This window comes from Ctenocephalides felis, unplaced genomic scaffold (genome assembly GCF_003426905.1).
Source record: "Ctenocephalides felis isolate EL2017-DRISC unplaced genomic scaffold, ASM342690v1 CF-g0.4_SCAFFOLD_00845, whole genome shotgun sequence".
Taxonomy (NCBI): Eukaryota; Metazoa; Arthropoda; class Insecta; order Siphonaptera; family Pulicidae; genus Ctenocephalides; species Ctenocephalides felis.
Window position 1 is genome coordinate 55382919 of NW_020536999.1, and position 20506 is coordinate 55403424.

At 29.5% G+C, this 20506-nt stretch overlaps 4 protein-coding genes across 4 annotated transcripts; 2 read left to right on the top strand and 2 right to left on the bottom strand.

Annotated features, from left to right (window-relative positions):
- Positions 1-230: 230 nt before the first annotated feature.
- LOC113386011 (trichohyalin-like) lies at positions 231-6884 on the top strand. Its single transcript, XM_026623827.1, has 6 exons — positions 231-374; positions 2926-3126; positions 3597-3875; positions 3987-4184; positions 5621-6112; positions 6430-6884. The coding sequence occupies exons 1-6, from the start codon at positions 231-233 to the stop codon at positions 6592-6594; spliced, it is 1479 nt and encodes a 492-aa protein (XP_026479612.1). The 3' UTR covers positions 6595-6884.
- On the bottom strand, positions 6612-9147 carry LOC113376609 (NEDD4-binding protein 1-like). The gene is made up of 6 exons (XM_026616598.1): positions 8687-9147; positions 7959-8503; positions 7522-7632; positions 7342-7461; positions 6886-6993; positions 6612-6826 (listed from the first exon to the last, which is right to left on the bottom strand). The coding sequence occupies exons 1-6, from the start codon at positions 8900-8902 to the stop codon at positions 6730-6732; spliced, it is 1197 nt and encodes a 398-aa protein (XP_026472383.1). The 5' UTR covers positions 8903-9147; the 3' UTR covers positions 6612-6729.
- A 1717-nt stretch (positions 9148-10864) lies between these two features.
- On the top strand, positions 10865-14374 carry LOC113363672 (DNA polymerase delta small subunit-like). The gene is made up of 7 exons (XM_026606148.1): positions 10865-11164; positions 11231-11503; positions 11686-11922; positions 12016-12134; positions 12207-12366; positions 13786-14022; positions 14242-14374. Exons 1-7 carry the CDS (start codon positions 10996-10998, stop codon positions 14361-14363), a joined length of 1317 nt encoding a protein of 438 aa, XP_026461933.1. The 5' UTR covers positions 10865-10995; the 3' UTR covers positions 14364-14374.
- A 2168-nt stretch (positions 14375-16542) lies between these two features.
- Positions 16543-18772, bottom strand: LOC113386022 (zinc finger protein 2 homolog). Its single transcript, XM_026623836.1, has 2 exons — positions 17869-18772; positions 16543-17399 (listed from the first exon to the last, which is right to left on the bottom strand). The coding sequence occupies exons 1-2, from the start codon at positions 18770-18772 to the stop codon at positions 16543-16545; spliced, it is 1761 nt and encodes a 586-aa protein (XP_026479621.1).
- Between the last annotated feature and the right edge of the window lie 1734 nt (positions 18773-20506).

The following is a 20506-nucleotide window of genomic DNA, read 5'->3' on the forward strand; positions in this document are numbered from 1 at the left end:
AAAACGTTTCTTATTCTGTACACCATCAATTTATACATTAGCAATTGATATTACAACCGTAAGATTCGTACGATCACATCTATAGTGTTTCTTGAACATTTGTTGCGGTTAGAGGAAATAACTCGATAGCTGAAAATTTGTAATAAGTTCTAAGAGTATTCTAAATAATGATATATACAAAGGCGGCCAATGTTTGAAACAACTTATAATTTATGAATTTACTACTTTCAATGTGTTTTTTTATTCCATTCCAGTATCGGAGATCTCAATCAGAAGGAGTTTCATGTATCAGTAGCTTAGGAGCTGAATACGAGCAAAGGAAAAGAGAACTCTTACTAGCACGCAACAGGGACTACAAGGAATATTTGGCGAAGGTATAGTTATAATAAATTAGGTGTAAGTGGCATTTTGCTTTAAGGCAACTTGTATGAACTTCCCGATGAGTGTTTTAATAGCCTAAATCGTTTAGAAATTCAGATATAATTATTTAGATGTTTTTAACTATTTTGAAAATAAACATTTTGCTTTTATTAAAAACTAGTGAATGCAATTTTCAATAATTATATTAATTATAGTGCACAAACGCATACTTGCAAGTTCTAAAACGCGGGCCCATTGTTACTAATTTTAATTGATTTATATAATTCAACCAATTTTCGTAGGCCTCTACTATTTTAGGATGTTTATAAAATGCATGAACTCTGACACCATATTAAATATCATTGAAAACGTAAAAAATAGTATAGTTTTATAGTTTTATATAGCCATATTAAATTTATGTATTAAAAGTAATAATATAATTATAATAAATATAAGCCATCAGCACTATTTCCCGTTGATATCTTTCAAACGATTTTTCAATTTTCAAAATCGGTTTAGGATTTTTTGCGAAAACGTGTACAAAAATTTTTGCACCTTTCTGCTGATAACAAAGAAACGGCTTGGTCGATCATCTCGCATCGAGTTACATAGAAATTGTTTTTAATGTTTGAAGTCGGTTTATCCGTTTTTTCTTCTTTAATTACACACACATACTATTTTAAAGTTGGTCTCAAACGATTTAGAATGACTTGATTTTCTGGCGAAAACAAACCTTTTCTTCAGGAAGTTTACGATTTATTATCTTCCCGTAGGGTAAGTTATTGTAATGGGCCGAAAATCGGAATTGGAAATTTTTACATTTCTCGACGTTTTGAAGGTTTCTGAACATTTTGGCATACCTCAGACAAAATGGATGTGTGTGTGTGTGTGTGTATGTATGTATGGATACAAAGTCACCTTTTCGGGAGCACGGATCAACCGATTTGAATGGTTCAAAAAACATTCGATTCCTATCGATAGGAAAAAGAGCTGATTAGTTTTTGGCAAAGGCAGGTCCAGCCGTTTCGAGAATACGGAGCAAAGAGTGCAGAAAATAGAAATCGACTTTTTGAGAGAACGGAGTATCCGATTTGAATGATCTTTCTATTCAATTAGTAATGATTGGGAGAAGTGTTTATTAGTTTTTGGCAAAGGCAGGCCTAGCCATTTCAAAGATACGAAGTTAAATATGTAAAAAATGGCAGTTAAGTTAAGTTTTAAGAGAACTAAGCGTCTGATTTGAATGATTCAAAGAACTTTATGCTAGTCTTAACAAAATAATTGATTTTGGAAAAAAAATTTTGTTTCATTTTTTTTTTTTTAATTTCTTGTATATCGAAAATAATTCAGAGTTTATTTTTAATTCTGACTATAGTTCTAATATACTTTAAACAAATAATTTCAAGTTTGCAATTCAGTTCATATAATTCTTATAAATATTAGATAATGTTACAATATTTATAATAATCTATTTGAAAACATTCAGTAATCCTCGAACATTTCGTTACGGTACGGGAAGTTCCAGCAATTTGCCTTAAGGCACGATGCCACCCACACCACTAGTTTGAAATTTAATTAATGATATGAATAACATAATAAAATCCATTAATTTTTTTGATAACGTTTTTATTCCTGATAAATGATTCACTATGCACTATGCCAGGGGTCGGCAACCAGATTGCCGTTAAGGGCGCAAAACTAAATCTGAAAATTATCGAGGGCGCATCGGTATGAAAAAAAAAGATTTTTCATAACTTTATTCTCTTAGTATAATATATTATATACATTACGAACATTCAGTACATTGATAAACGAAGAGTATGATTTAATAATACCTAATTATAATACATATAATTTATAATACATATAATTTAGTGTGAAATTTGTGTGTCCGTATTTTCAGCTATTTTTTTATAATCGGGAATATAATTAAAGTTCCCTGTCCGCAAACAGCTAACTAAATATGTGGCATTTAACTTTGTTCGGTATTTTAATTTCAAATATTTCATATTTAAAAACAAAGACTCGCAATTGTATGTTGTTGCACAATATGAGTAAATTTTTAGCGCACATTTCCTTAAAATAGGATACTTATTTTCATTGACTTCCAAAACATTTTATCATTACTATGTGCTTTTAAAATAATACCTTTTTGCAAGTTTATTATTTCTAACTCCACGTCTTCGATATTACTAATCTCGAAATACACTGAAACACTTTGCAGAAGATCATCTTCGGCAACATTGAATGGGTTTATAAAAAATCCTAGAACAGGTTCTAGTGCTGCAAAATCTTGAACAAAACTTCTGCCAATTTGTCTATAACTTCTAAATATGATATAGTAGTAAAATTTTCTATATTTATTTTTAGACTTTCAACAATATGCCTTATATTTGGAAAATATGAAATTGATTTATGCTAAGGTTATCATACATTTACATTAACCGAGGGCGCATTGAAAGTTGACCGAGGGCGCCATGGCGCCCGCGGGCGCCGCGTTGCCGACCTCTGCACTATGCTATAAAATAATAATAATAATTTGCTTTAAATTTCTTATATTTGTAGCAAAAATCTTTGGAGCAAAAATCTAAAATAAAACGGAAATATGACAGTGATTACGCCGACTCTGATGCATATAGTACATCAGGCTTTACCAATGCGACAGCTACTCAGACTCAGACCAGGAATAGATTTGAAACGCAGGAAACGAGTACCCGTCAGAAGAAATGCACAATCGCTGTACAAACAGAGCCATTACGCTCGTTAGTATGTAATGTGATATTTCTATACACTATATATTTTCTTAAATTTAAAAATATATATTTTTATTATATGTCAAACATTTTACATTTAACAATTATTTTAAACATAATTTTATGCGGAAAAAAATTCTTACTTAGATGAAAAATATTTTATAACAGGGTGGATCTTTATATGACAATTCCATTTTATTTTTTTTTCTATTTCATATTTCAGTTTTAATTGTACATATTTTAAAAAAACCACAAACGCATTTTGTATTTTGGAGCAACAATTTTTGTCTGCATTTGTCTATTTTCTTATGCAATACTTATTTTATAACTTATATTCGTTTTTGCAATAAATAGAATGGTGCACTCCTAAAACGTAGTTTTATAACTCCATTATTATTCGAACTCTTAGTGAAAAAATTGTATTTTCACTTATTTATTTGATGAATTTTTATTTAACTAATAAATTTAATTTCACTATTTCAGACTTTCAACGAAAGATCTCGCAACAGGCCAGCTTATCGTAATAGGAGCCTAGATTTAATATCTTTTGGTGGAGGCGATTCTCATGATAGGGAAAATGATGTAGATGGTTCCGAGCATGTGATGTCAGTTTTGAGGCCAATTCATGATGAACGATCGTTGATCCGGCATCCAAAAGCTTTATCCAAGAGAAAAATGATCGAACAACTACGTTCTTCTTACTATCCTAGTTTTGGAGACTCTTTTGAAACGCCAGAAGAAAGAAAAATTCGTTTAGCTAAGGTAACCAATACAAATCCTAACAAAATATAAGTTTAGGTTATATAAAATATAGTTATAAGTTCTATAATTTGACAAAGTACAGGAATCTAATACTATATTTAATAATGTAAGGAAGAAGCTAGAAAACGTGAAATTTACCAGATGGAATTGAGTGAACAAATAAGAGAAAAACGCCTGGAAATGGAAGCCAAGCAGCGCAAAGAAATGGAGGAAGAAGAAGCATTGGCTAGAAGGCTTGAAGCACAAATTCAGAACATGCAGATGGAGCGTGATCTGGAACTTTTGTCACAAGAAAACAGAAAGGAAAAGGTATGAAAATATACATATATGTGAGTTAATGTATGAAAGTCAACAATAGTTATAGTAAAAGAATGACAACATTTTAACTTTCCAAAGGAATAGTTTGTTTTCGGGAGAAAATCCGATTTGTTAATTTTATATATTCCCGGCGATTTAATTCATTCTGAATCCAATGAGACCAAATTTGGAAAATGTGTATGTGCGAGAGAGCCGATTTTTACGGCTGAACCGGTTTAAAAAAATTAAAAGCCATTCGATGAAACTTGATAAGCACTCATGTTGCTTAATATTTAACTTCGCGTAGAGTAAGTTATAGTAATCGCAAAAAAATCGAAAATGAGAATTTTTGCATATCTTTACGTTTCAAAGATTTCTGAACATTTTTGCATACCTTATATTAGAAAAATTGATGTATGTGTGTGTGTATATGTGTGTGCGGATACAAATTTTCGTCGACGACTTCGGGAACACTGATCAACCGATTTGAATAATTCAAAAAACATTCGATTCGTTTTGAGTGATTCAAAAAACATTTTATTTGTATTTACGAAATGAAAGATTTTATCAATTTTTGTGTAGGCAGGTCTAGGGGTTCTAAAATAATCATTATAGACATATGCACATCAAATTATCAACTATTCTATACATATTTCAATAATAAGAACCAATTTTATTTCAATTTTTTTGGGTTTCGTACCAAGATTTTTAATTTTTAAAGTTCACTTATACGGTTCAAACAAATTTCAAAATCTTCAGAAAAAAAAAATTCAAAATTTTTTTACAAAGTTTTGTACTTAAAATAAATTTAATTTACAATTCATTTTAAAACTGTATATATTTCATATGCGTTATTCTACTTGTAAGAAATATATCCTCAGATTCGGGATTTCTCCTTAATGTAAACATTTTCAAGTGTTTTGAATCACAGCATATTATATGAACGAAGAAATATATAGTAATTATAATTATCTTTTTGAAAATATTAAAACAATTGTTAATAATCATTGGTTTATTGTTTTTTTTTTGCTCGAATATTTAATTATGGTACGGGAAGTTTCAGCAATATCACGAGTTTATTATTTATTCGTTCGGCCAAGCCGTTTTTTTTTGTAATTGTTGCAAAAAAATTCTACGTTTTTAATGGTACTTGGAATGGCGATAGACTATAGACTACCTAGTCTTAATGAACATAGTAAAATATTATAGTCCATACATACAGTTTCTTTATAAAAATTGATTAATATTTAGATTATGCGGCCGTGCTTTTAGAAAAAACGGCATATATGTATTCGGCATATATTTAGTTCGTTATTCAATAAGTTGTAATTGTGCAAAATTTAATAGTTTACAATATACAACTATATTTGTATATTAAAAATTAAAAATGTAATCTTTTGCATGCTTGATGAAATATTTTTTAAGGTGTAAATTTATTTTTTTTACAGATGAGAAAGAATTCTATAAGGTTCAACGAAAGAAAGAAACAGCTCCAACTAGAAGTTGAACAAGAAAAAGAAAGATTACGTCAAGCGCGAAAATCATGTCCCCATAACACACAACAACCGACAACATCTTTTGTTCCAACGAGGTCTAAATCCCCTCCTATACCGGCTTTGAAGAACAAACTTTTACCATTTTCTACAAATATTGATTCTGATTCTGTCTTTGCAAATTCACTAACGAAAGATACAGAATCTCTAGCAGAACAAATTCATAAACTCAGTATCCCAAAGTCAAAAGAAATTACATATAAACATTTTGAAACTAACAGTACAATTAGTGAAGATTATGCGAGCAAAGTTGCTTCATGGGATATTTCAAATGGTTATCGAGATGACAGGAATGACAATAATAAGAGATCAGTTTCTGAAGACAGTGGTAGCCGCAGTAGTTCAGACAGTGAATTTACAGGAAACAAGAAGCAGAGCTATTCTGAGGTAAATTATCTTTCATACAAATATATCATCTTTCCTCTTGACATATTTGGAAAATGCATCTACTTGCTATCTTACTAACTCAATATAATTAAAAACAAATATCATACTCAAAATAACATGTATTATATCAAGAATTTTTTAACATAAAATTATATAAAATATTTCAATTCATAATTATTTTTATATATAATATTTTTGATAACTATGCATACACATGTACAAAATAACTTTATTCAGTACAAAGGCATTTCATACACAAATCACAGCACTGACTTTAATTTAATACATAATAATGCAGCAATATTATTATTTTCCAGAGTTCTGTTAATGAAGACGATACTCACGATGATGAAAATTGTTTAACTAAAATACTTTCTGATGAAAAACTAGCTACAAATAGTATTTTAACACAGCTTGGCGCAATTAGGCGCCAGTTGCAAATGACTCAAATAGAATTGGATGAACGGCAATCGAAGTCATAAGTGAATTTGTCATTTTGAACGCTTTTATTACATATATATAAATATTTTCAGATCTATATAAGATTTTAAAAATCTTCAATTGACTAAAAAATTTAGTATCAAAAATGTATACGCAAAATCATGTTAAACAAAATATTAAAATCGTAAGAACGCCTCTAAACGTGGACCATGCCTTCCTAAAGGATCCATTGGAAACATTAAAAAATTTTGTACCCATGTAAACATCAACAGTCTGTGAAGAAAATAGGTTTGCATAAAATGTGAATAAACAGAAAACAATATTATTTTTACCTTTCTTCAATTGTTTTTGTCCAAGCAGGATTCTCATATAATAAGTCTCGATAATTATCATTTGAAACTATAACACCTTCAAATTCAGCGGCTGTTTGTATGATGTACCTATTTTCATAGTTTTATTCAAATTAGAACAAGTTTTAATTAAGTAAATAAAAACATTTCATAACTTTAATTTTAACATGTCGATTATGTTCAAATGGTACTCTATAACAAAAATTTTTAAGTTTAATAAAATAAAGAATTTTTTATTTCTGTCTTATCAATGATCAAGCAATGAATTCTTCTTCGAATGGAATATTCTTATAGATCAATTCTTTCAGAAAGTATAAAGGACTGTAATTTGAAGTGTATAAAGCCGTATTGTTTTACTTAATAAGCATTCTCTAATTGTATAACTTTATAATTAATTTATTTCTTAAATGATACTATTTTAATTAATAATAAACAAACCTGTCATCATAACTAGCTACAGTTTTTCCCCTAATTTTTCTGGAAGGAGTGCAAATAACTTTGCCTTGATTTTCCAATTCTTGCAATCTTTTGGGATTCGATGAAAAATTTGATGCAAGCCTACATAATGAAATATAGTTCAATCTCAAAGTTGATATTGTTAAGCATACAATGAATTACCTGAAATGGGGTATGAAAACTTTCACCATGTGTCCCCGCTTTTCAAAATAATCTATACATATCTCTATTCCTTCTACAGAAAAATCTCTGGTTCCTATTGCTATTCCATGTCTAAAAAAGAATTATTTTCACAAAAAGACCTTGAAATTCTAATTTTCATTATATATAAAGTTTTTCAACATTTTGGCAGGTCATTGATTCAGTGTGAAATTTTATACAACGTGCATTATGCCCTATAATAGCAAAATACTCAATTAAGCAAACATATATCGTTAAAAGGGGGAGATATATTAATTTTCATTTTCTAATTACAGAGTAAAAAGTTGTAATGACACTCAATGCTACTTATACTTTTAGAAGTATATGCACAAAAAATGTCTCACACTGAGTCAAATGGCCAGCCAATAATATTCACAAAAGCAGAAAACAGTACATACTGCATAGCTACATTGCTTCCATCTACAATTATTGGCCTCAAACCAGTCTTATGTTTGAATACAACAGGATTATAAACATTATACCCTATATTGCTGCTAGAATCTCCTAAAGAAGGGATACTTTCTACAGAATTAATATTTGGTCTTTGAACTTGCGTACTTTCAATACTGCAAGTATTTTGTGTCTGAGGTTGAACAGATTTCTTCCTCAGACTTTCTTGAAATATTTTATTTTTTGCTCTTCTTGGCAAACTCTTTCTTGTTTTTATAATATTGGGTTTTATTTTATCACATGGTGAGTCTTGAATTACTATTACATCTTCAAGTTTGGGTTTTTTATTATGTGTGCCTGATTCTGCATCAGAATTATCACATAAATCAATAAATGAGGGAATTCGCTTCTTTCTCTTTTTTGAATCAGTATTTGGCAATACGATATTGTCTATTGAATCATCAATAACTATGAGACTATCTTTTCTATTGGCATTGTTTTTATTGGGTGTAGAACCAAATATGTTGGGATGTTTTGGAGCCCCATTGGCTGTCTGCAAAATAATTTTTGTATCATAATATACTCAACAACAAGTTTAAAATAAATTAACTCACAGAGATAAAGAACAAGTTTTAAAAAATATATTACACTATTTTGTAATTTTTTTGGTCACCATTGGATTGAATATGCTTATACAAAATTAAGAACATAGTTTTATTATACAATATATGCTTGCCTGTTTTGGTAATATAGTTGATAAATTGCAATTTTCTAAACTTTTGGTCACTTGACATTGTTTATTAGTAGCCTTGGTATTTTCTACAATTACTATATCACTTGAATCAGAAAGGATTTCGTCCTCTGAATCTACAACCTCAAGCAAAACATCATCACTATCATTAATCTTATGTGGCACTACGTTTTCTTTTTTAGATTTCTGGTTATTTTCCATTTTTGTTACACTTTTAACGGACCATGCCTTTGGTTTATTTCATAAACTTTTGTATTATATTATAAAAGTTTATGGCTTATTTACCTATTATCTTTGTATTTCAACAATACAATTATTAATTTAGACACAAAATTATTTCAAATACAATGCAATTAAAATAAAAACAAAATTCTATGCAAATATAATTTGAAAACCATTTGCTAAGCAAACAATTGCTACACTAAATGTCATTCTATTGTCTAACACAGTCCAATAGAGAGCGGGAGTGTGGTGAGTGTCAGAACGAGACAAAAACGGACAAAAGTTTTGTTGGTTTGGTATTGCGTGTCTAGGCTTCCATCTCATGACATAAATCATGGCGCGATTGTCAACATTCAAAACCTCTTGTCCTGGATTTTGTGTAATGTTAATAATGTTAATAAATTATTATATTGTTTAGGGTTAATAACTTACTTTGAATTATTAACTTCCCGAAGGAGGAGTTTATGTTTTCATCAAAAAATCCGATTTGTTAATTTTATGTTTTCTCGACGTTTCAAGCGATTCTGAATCGAATGAGACCAAATTTGGAAAAAGTATGTGCCCAAAAATGGCTGGACCGATTTCAAAAATTTAAAAACCATTTCGATGTATCTCGATGAGGACTAGCGTTTATCAATTTTGCGCGACGATCAGCCAAGCCATTTCTTTGTAAATAGAAGAAAAGTGAAAAAAATTTCGTCCACGTTTTAGCCCGCAGTTCTGAATCGATCTTGAAAATTCAAAAACCGTTCGAAAGATATTAGTTGGGAATGATATTGATTAGTTTTAGGTGAAAATCTACCGAGCCGATTTCTTGAAATTCGTTGTTGAGAAAAAAATTTGACCCGATTTTTATGAAACTTTTTTTAATGATATATATCATGGTCTTATAGAACTTACTGAAATATTACGGCCTTACGACTAGTAGTTTAATTTTAAACGTTCATCTAAGTTTAAGAAAATGAGTAGTTTTTTTTTGGACGATTTTACTTGGTATAACGATAGAGTACTTGGTTTTAATGAACATATCAAGCTATTGAAGTCCTATGGAAACTGGTTCAATTATAATAGTTGTTGATTTCTGAAAATTTACTTTTAGAAAATACTCCGTGCCAAAGTGTTCGTTCGATTTCAATTATGTGTAATAAATCCACTTGGAATACTTTTAATCACTCATAAATTAATTTATTATTTACATATTATTACACATATCGGGAAGTTCATGTAACTGGCCTCAAGGCAAAATACCAAACCAACTAGTTTAAAAATAGTTAGTGCTCGTGAGTGGCGTTTAAACGTACTTTTTTTTTTTAATTTTTTTTTTATTATTTATATATATATATATATATATATATATATATATATATATATATATACATTATTTTCATATCTCAGTCAGGCAGAGTTGCCTGGTATGAGAGATTATGAAAACAGTTTTCATATAATATATACATTTCATTTGACTATAATATCTATTTCATTAATATAATATCTATATATAACTAAAAATTTTCAAAGTAAAACTTTAAAACGGTGATTCTGAGCAAAAAAAGTATAGTAATCTCTACCCTGATTTTAGGTTTAAATTGATCTGGAGAATTATAGCAAATAACTTCTTTACATGCGTGAAAAATATTATATAAAATATTGTAATTGAAACCATAGATAAATAAGAATAATGATTGTAACCTTGTCAATTAACTATTGACTGTATCATTAGTTTTTAATGTTAATTTTTATCTTACCGTTAACGTTAATTACCATCTTATAGATCATTATATACTGTTCGTTTTATTTATATTTTGTTCGTTTATTCATATCCAACATTGTTCCAATTAGAATCCGACTAACGGAATATTCTCGTGTGCTTGCACCCTTAAATTCAGCGAACAATTAAATTTTCTGTGAAGTGGCTACGCTGTTGCTTCATAACCTCTTAAATCCGTTGCTCATAATTAATCAGTTGATAATTATAATTTTCTTGATTACTAAATTTATATTTTTAGAATTGCCAAATTAAGTATCAGCCAAGTTAGATTAAGCACAAATATTTTTTTTATAAATGTTCAAACATGGTTCCAGATAATTCAATTGTTAAACGCTTAATTATTAATTATGAAGACAAATCAAGAAGGTTCAATCAAACTAAGAAAGATTATTCCCGACAATTTTGTCATTTATATACCGCTCGTCTCAAGTTAATGCAGGAAAATGTCTTGAAAGAAGTTTATAAAAGATTTGGTAAGAGTTAGCGGTGTTTGTTACTATAGTTCAATTCTATTCTTATCTTTTTTTTAAATAAATAAGGTAACAAGTATCCTGTCAAGAAGCTGAGTGAAATACATGATGTAGGAGAAAATAAATGTATTTTAGTTGGAACACTATTTAAGCACCAGGAGTTGAAACCAAGTATCTTAAAAGAAGTTTCGGAAGAAAACAAACTAATTCCTTTGCCAACCAGATTTAATTTTGTTGATGATGACGATATATTGATCTTAGAAGATGAGTTAAATAGAATTAGATTAATTGGTGATATAGATATACATCAAATTGCAACAGGTGTCGTTTGTGCAGTCTTAGGTAAATTTATTCAAGTCCAAAATGAAGTATTATACATTTTAATAATACTTAAATTTTAAAACTTTACGTTTTATAATTACACACATTTTCATTAACTACATAAGAGTGTTAAATACTAAAAGAAATAGTTATATAGATATGACATTTTTACACTTGATTATGAAATTTGTTATTCATTTCAGGTTGTGAATGTGCTGATGGAAAGTTTTTAATAGATACCATTATATTTTCTCATTGTGAAAGCATTCGATCAATGATCTTGCCAAAAAAAAGTACAAATCCTCAGATTTTATTGCTATCTGGATTATCTTTAAGTTCCTTAACAGATAACACTTTGTCTCTTCATATATTTAATGATTGGTTGTCTGGGCTTATCGGTAATGGTGAAGGAACGCCTCTGGTTAGAATTATAATTGCTGGTAAGATTTTTCAGATTTCTTAAGTATGCTATATATTGCTTTATTAATATACTTTAATATTATATGGTTATCAAGTTATTTTTTTTAATTCAGGTAATTCAATCAAAGGCCAGAATGACGTAAAACAGAAAAATGCTGAATATAAGCAAAAAAATATTGAAAATATTGGCAATGATATTAAAATTATACAAAATCTTGATGATTTTTTGATGGTATGTGTATCTCCATTTTTGAATAATACTATTGCAAATGCTTTGCATATGATTAATTTGTTTTCGATTTAGGGCATTTGTTCTACTGTATCAGTTGATATTATGCCTGGGGAATTTGATCCTAGTAATCATATGCTTCCTCAGCAACCACTGCATCATTGTTTATTTCCAAAAGCTCATGTGACAGGCTCACTCAGTGCTGTGACAAATCCTTACCACTGCAATATTGATGGTGAGTATATAAAGGCAGAATATAAAAATGCATTGTGACCATTTATACTTGTTTATATATGATTGTGACATGCATTGGAACCCAAACCTACCAGTTTATTTCATTTTGTAACCACACTCATAACTTGAAGGGATTGCATTAAATCGTTGTGGTTTCTATTTTTTTTTAATAATACAAATAAACCAATTAATTTAAATATTGTTATTTTCTATCCATTTGTTCGGATGTATTTTCTTTTTATCATATTGGCCATTTTCATGGTATTGAGCTTTTACACGTAATGGTTGCTACCCCTGGTAGAGGGAGTAGCGGAGATTTTAATAGGACTGATTGTACACTTCTAAAAGTAAAGTCCGCTTAACAACGTGTTTAATAAGTAATAAATAAATATATCTTCTTTCATTATAACTTAGTAACAAATCAGTGATTGTTATAAGAACTGCAACAAACACATACAAATACAAATCGAATCAGTGTTTAATACAGTCCACAGCTACAAGGGTTAAATTATAACTCAACAGCCTGAATTAACAAAGGAGAGTTTACTAAATTTCATAAATACGTAACGTAAATACACCATTCATGATATTGCTGAAATGCTTTCGACATGTTTCATTGAACAACACCCGTGCTCAAATTGTTACAACTTTTATGGTGCTGCTTATAGATTATGATAAGGCCCTCAGCTAAAGTTATACATTTTATCAACTACTTCTATTTAAACACAGTACATATCTATAATGTGCCATGCTCTAACTTCCTCATATATTTCAATAATTTCATGCCTTAATTCAAGCAAGCATGGCACTTTATTTTGGACTTGTAGTTATAAAGCTAAATATTTTCTGAATGCAGAGAAAGCAAAAATCGCGAATTCAACGTATATGCTATTTATGTACTATCACTATCAATATATAGTTAAAATTTCAAATGTTAAAATAATTCTCAATATATTTGCATGGATGAATCGGTACTACACAATTAATATTAATATTCATATAAAATTGAAATGACTAACTATAAAACAGTTTACTATCATAAAACAAATATATTTTTATGCAAGGAAAATCATATATTAGTGATTTTCATTTTGCAATTAATATTCGTATACAACTCTTACACGCCGCTCTTTTGGCGGCTCGTATCTCGAAACGCTCGCATGTCGAGTCACTCATTAGTCGTGGTACCAATTTAATTAATGAGAAGCAGAAGCATAGTCTCTTGGTGAGGTCCCATATCAAAGGGATGAATGCTTTTAGGGTCTCTTTGGAACAGTGAAGATTTCTCTCAAATAAAAAATCCATAAAATGAAAAGAAATACTTATTTATCATAATTAACTTTTTAATATAGCATCAAGTTTTGATAATGAAAATTTTCCATAAACAAATTTATTAATTATGTATAATTTTAAACTGTAGGCTGCAATATTTTGGGTTCATCTGGACAACCAATTCAAAGCCTACTAGCTTATACCAAGATTGAATCTGCGATTGAAGCACTTAAAAATACTGTAAAATGGCGTCATATGGCACCTACGGCGCCTGATACTTTGCCTTGTTATCCATTCATAGAGAAAGATCCATTTATTATCGAAGAATTGCCTTCTATATATTTCGCAGGCAATTGCTCAGAGTTTGCTACTGATCTGTATGAAGGTAAGTAAAATATAAACTATAATATCTTCCTTGTTAAATAGAAAATAAACTGCAGTCTGAGTCGGCCTTGAAATTTTGTAGTTGCATAGGAATAATTTGTATATACATGAACGTTTTGTTTTGATGTTACTATCAATTTAATCATAATGTCCTAAACTATGCAGTTTAGTGAATTATATTAATTCTAAATGCAGTATATTAATACAGAATAATTTTCAGATGTATCTGGTGAAAATGTCAGACTTGTATGTGTTCCTGAATTTTACAAGACTCAAACTGCAGCTTTGATCGACTTAGTATCTTTAGATTGTTATCCTATATCATTCGCTGTAGACTCATAATATTAGATCACAAATATCTACTGCTTCTGCATATGTTTCTTAATGCTGGATCTTTCAAATAAATTTGTTGAAAATAAATCATTTTTGCTTATATATGAGTACATATATATTAATGATGTTCCGACTCGAAAAATTCCTGATTCGAATGATTCAAATCTTTCATTTTCATGATTTCAAATCTTTGTATTAGTGAAAAATCTCAAGCAACAAATGTATGTACATGTTAACAGATCTCACACCTACAACTCCGATACAACCCTGCTCCGATTCACTCCGAGGGAGGAGTCATATCGGAGTGAGTTACCCACCGCTCTCTCTCTCTCTCTCTCTCTCTCTCTATATATATATATATATATATATATATATATATATATATTAGGGTGGTCCTTAAAATGGTCATTTTCGAATTTCTTTGCTCCCATGGGCTCAAATGGTTCCAAATAGATAAAAAACAATTCTGAAAGTTTTAGCTCTTAATATTAACATTTAGATAGAGCGCAATTCAATCAAAGTTTGTATGGGAAGAGCAAAAAGAGAAAAAAATGTTTTAGTTGTAACTTATCGACAAATGAATGAGTTTTATTCATTCATTTGTTCGCTAAATTACATCTAAAAAACATTTTTAAAATTTTTGAAAATTTTTTCATGCTATTTCCATACAAAACTTTGATTGAATTGCGCTCTATCTAAACGATAATATTAAGAGCTAAATCTTTCAGAGAATTGTTTTTTATCTATTTGGAACCATTTGAGCCCCTGGGAGCAAGGAAATTCGAAAATGACCATTCTAAGGACCACCCTAATATATATATATATATATATATATATATATATATATATACATATATAGATATTTTATTGTAAATATATATACATATATTTAATAGATATTTTATTGATATGAGAAGGCTTTCTTTTCTAAACAATTAATCCAATAAATAAAAAACTAAGTTTTTTTTTGTAGATTTTTGTAGACGTTTTGGAACTAGGTATGTTCCATCATCAGGTTCTTCTATCAAGAACAATAATAATGAATATAAAATAACAAAATTAATGATGATGATTACAGAATATTGAAAAAAAATTATAAATGAATGGATTATGCACTTTTTATTAAAAAATGAAGCATGAAAAAAGGAAAATATGTAAAATGTTATTATATTTTTTAAATATTTTTCTTTTTCACCACTCTCCCGGAGTGGGTGTTTATAAAAACTGTGGCAATATTTACCATGTGAGTTGTGCTACAAAATAAGGTTTTAAGTTTGTTGTCGGAAATTTGATACAGTGCTTTGATGTGAGCAGTGAAGTTTCAAGTGATAAACATATGGATACCAATAACATCTGAAAACAAGTATTGAGTGAGCTGGTCATTTGAGCTTCAGGAAACAAACAATGATGTAGTTGTGCTGAGGAAGCATATGATGATGCAGTAGTTGCTGGAGAAGCATATGAATACATGGATCAAATTTCTCAGACATAATAACAATGACCAAAATAAAAGATAAAGAATGCATGATTTAGCAACTTGGGTGGGCTCATTAATTACGTTATCAATGGGGAACGCTCTCTCTTGTTGGAACGTGTTGATATTAAAAATCGATGAAGAGATATCCTACTGATTATATATAACAGTTTTGATTTAACACGTAAAAGACCGCATCAAAAATCGTGCTTTACTCGTGGGGACCGCATCAAAAATGATCTTCCAGATAACCCATATCGTGTGCCTAGCGGAGGGCAAGCGGTCCCTTAATGTAATTGTGTTGTGTGCCACCAGTGGCCATGCAGTCTTCAAAGTGTTAAAAACAATAATTGTCCTACGCAGCGTGCACCCTATTTATTTGATGAATGATCTAGGTTTAATCTAGGTTTATCCAAACGCAAAAAACTAAATAATGTCTTGAGAATATTTAAATATTTTATTACTGATATCCTATAAATCATGTTTCAGTTCTTCAAAACTAATTTCATGAAAATGATTTCAACATTTAAACATTTAAAAATAAAATAAAATATAATGTGCCCAAAAGTGCATCCAGAGAACTCAGTAAATTCATATATGCTTATATTACAGTTTAAACTTCTTAAAATCAAATATGTATATGAAAAAATAAATTGATTGAGAAATAGTTTAGTATGAGTAAAACCTTGAGATTCACATTCTCTTTCGTATGTTTTATTTTCCTTTCTGATCATGTTCTTGTATATGCTTATTTAGGGTTTTTGCACTATTAAAACATTTTCCACAGAAATTGCACTTCTGAACTACTTGCTCTTCCATATGAATCTTTTTATGAACAGTCAAGTTGCTAGACTGGGTAAAGGCCTTATCACATATATCACATTTATAAGGATGTTCCCCAGTATGAACTCTCTTGTGAACTTTTAAGTTACTTGATTGATTGAAAGTCTTATCACAAATATCACATTTATAAGGATGTTCTCCGGAATGAACTCGTAAATGAGCCCAAAGAGCACTATTGTGAACAAAACTCCTGCCACAAATATTGCAATGAAATGGTCGTTCACCTGTATGAGATCTCATATGATCAGTTAATGTTCTTGCGAGTATAAATGATTTACAGCAAATCTTACACTTAAAAGGGCTATCACCTGTATGAGTTCTCATATGCATGCTCAAGGTGTTAAAATACTTATATTTTTTACCACAAACAGTACAACTTACTGGTTGATTATCAGTATGAGTTTTTAAATGAATTTTTAAAGCGCTTTTTTCTGAGAAAGTTCTATTACATGTTTCACATTTATGTGGCCGCATTCCCGAATGAGCTCTCATATGCTTTATAAAACTATCTGGTTGTCTGAAGGTTTTACCACACTGAGTGCAAAGGTGAGGACGTTCTCCAGTGTGAATCCTTTTATGCATTGATAATGTATCAGGTGAAGCAAATGATTTGCTGCATATCTCACACTTAAATGGACGTTCACCAGTATGAGTTCTTAAATGATTTTTAAGGTGTGTTGCTCGGCCAAAGCTTTTATCGCATATATTGCATTTATGAAGTTTTATACCTGTAAATATAATTTTAAAATCGAATCATATATTTACAATTTATATATATATATATATATATTTTGCTTTTTATTCTTTGATGTATCACCCCACAAGAACTTACTCATATATCTCAACATCAAATATCCTGATACCATGGATTATTAAATTAATTGTAAGTACTATTAACTCTTTTTATTTATAATTATAACTTTTTTATTAATAACTAAATGATGGCTATAGCCAAACATATGGATGTAAAATAAATTTTTGAAAGTAATTCAGGTTTTTTATTGATGTTATGCCTGATTACTAGACTTTGTTAATATATATATATATATATATATATATATATATATATATATATGTATATGGTGAAATATATAGTTGTCAATAATTGTATATAAGAGCTAGTTGAAAATAGTTCAACCAAAGTTCTGTAATGATGCTTTTTATATTCAATAGTTTTTTAGCTGTTTTTTAAATTACCTGTGTGGACACGCATGTGCGCTGAGAGATTACTTTGGTCACTAAAAGATTTTGCACACAATTTACATGTAAAAGGTTTTTCTCCTGTGTGCGTTCTCAAATGAACTGTAAGGGCACCTGCCTCTTTGAATGATTTTTCGCATATTTCACAAAAAATATTTCGTTTTTTCTTTACTTTCTTTGACAACTTATTCTGGTTTTCTGTAATAGGTGATAGTGAATTTTCAACTGAAGGTAAATCAACATTCTGTAATTTTTGGTTGTCAAGTTCGTAATTTTGAGGAATGATATTTTCTTCCATTTTCTCTAATGAAACAAAGTAATCGTCTTTACATTCATTATCTACATTGCTTACGATTTTATCAATATTTATTTCTGATGTATTTATACATGGAGACTTGTTACTGATGGAGACTGATATACTATCTGGATATGCGTTGTTTAAATTTATATTTGCAACACATTTGTTTGAAGTCAATAATAAACTGTCATTCAATTCAGATATTTGTGATTCTTCAATATCTACTCCCAAATTATTTTCTCTTTCACTAATATCATTTGCATTCACATTATCATCATACAAAAATTGTGAAGTAGCATCATTTGCTGATTGTGTTTCAAAATTTGGAATATGAAATATCACATGTCGAATAAGATGTAAAGATTCAGAAAATACATCGCCACATAAAGGGCATTGAAATAAACTCTTCTTTACATGTGTTTTCAAATGTGATGATAAAGCAGAAAAATTAAAAAATGTTGTAAAACATATTTTACATTGTTGCGTTGTCTCAATATGAGATTGCATATGAATCAATAAATCCTGAGTTTTCTTTGCACAAGTTTCACACTTTTGAGGAATGCAATTCTGAGATTTTTCAAATCGTCCTTTAGAATCTAGCATTTTCATATTTTGAAAATCGTCAAACATCATTATTTCACAAGTCATATCGGCCGGACATAAAGTTATATTCAATGGTTAAATTTTGTAGAACTTCCACCAAACTTACATTGAATTATTGTTTAGTATAATTATTTATTATTTTTATAATAAAAAGTTGCATCAGTAATAATAAAGACAATTTTTTAATTATATTTGTCTGAAGTAAATCTACTTTTTTGGCCTTCACATTAATTCAGATATTATATTATATTAGAACATTCAAGCCCTAGACAATATATTGATTATATATTTCAAGATTTCGATGTTTGATTTAAGTCAATTGTTATAAAATTATTTGTTTACTTTTACTTTTTAACAAATTTTAATTTTGGAATGTGACAGGTAAATTTTGAAGATGATGAATGTAGAATGAAGATGTCACTGCTAAATAATTAACGCCCACAATTGATAAACTAGTTGGTATTTTGCCTTGAGGCAATTTATAACATGAGCTTCACGATATGTGTAAATAATCGACTTAATTAATAAAAAATAGATCAATTTATGAGTGATTAAAAGTAACGAACACGTTAACCCTGGGTATTTTCTAAAAGCAAATTTTCAAAAATCAATCAGTTTCCGTAGGACTTTAATGGTTTAGTATGTTTATTAAGACCAAGTTAGACCAAGTACTCTATCGTTATACCAAGTAAATTGTCTAATTTTAGTTTTAACAAACGTCAAAAAAAACTACACATTTTCAGTATCATTCCCAAATAATATCTTTAGAACAGTTTTGATGAGCTTAAATGTGGACGAGAAGTTTAACACTTTTTTCCAAATTATAAAGAAACGTCTCGGCCGATCGTTGCACAAAACTGAGAAACGATAATCCTCATTAAGATACATCAAATGGCTTTTAAATTTCTGAAATCGGTTCAGACGTTTTTGAGCAAACGTCGATGAAAGGTCTCAAAATGCCAAAGAAACGATACTAATTTTTGCAAACTTTGACGAATTTTTAAAGTTAAACGAGTTGTCGTAGGGCCATAATATTTAAGTATGATCTAGAAGACTATGGTATCTACCGTCAAATAAAAATCATAAAAATCGTCGACTAATTTTTTTTAACACTTTATTACAAGAAAACGGCCCAGCCGATCTCTACCAAAAACTAATCAGCGTGATTCTCAATTTTTGAATTTTCAAAATCGATTCAGAATTGCGGGCAAAAACGTGGACGAAAATTTTTCCACTTTTCTGCGATTTACAAAGAAACCGCCTGGCCGATCGTCGCACAAAACTGACAGACAATAGTTCTCATCGAGTCATCGAGATACATCGAATGGCTTTTAAATTTTTAAAATCGGTTCAGCCGTTTTTTGAGAAAACGTCGATTTACGGCAAAAAATTTGTTCACATACACGCACACATAATTGATTTTTATTATTATATTGTTTTATTTATTATTATATTGTCTAGGCACGAATCGTATTTTTTGATGAAAACAAACTTCTCCATCGGGAAATTAATAATAGCACAAAAAATTTAATTATCCGCATTAACATTGTTAAAATATTATTTTAAATCGATGAGTTGTGATTCCACAACTCAATAATATGAGAATCTTCCGCAAAATTCATATTATGCCAAAATCCAAAATCTGAACAGGCGGGCCGGCGGGCCGGCGGGCCGGCGGGCCAGGCATGTTATTATATTGTCTAGGGGCCAGGCGGTTTGTTGCGTTGCTATTAA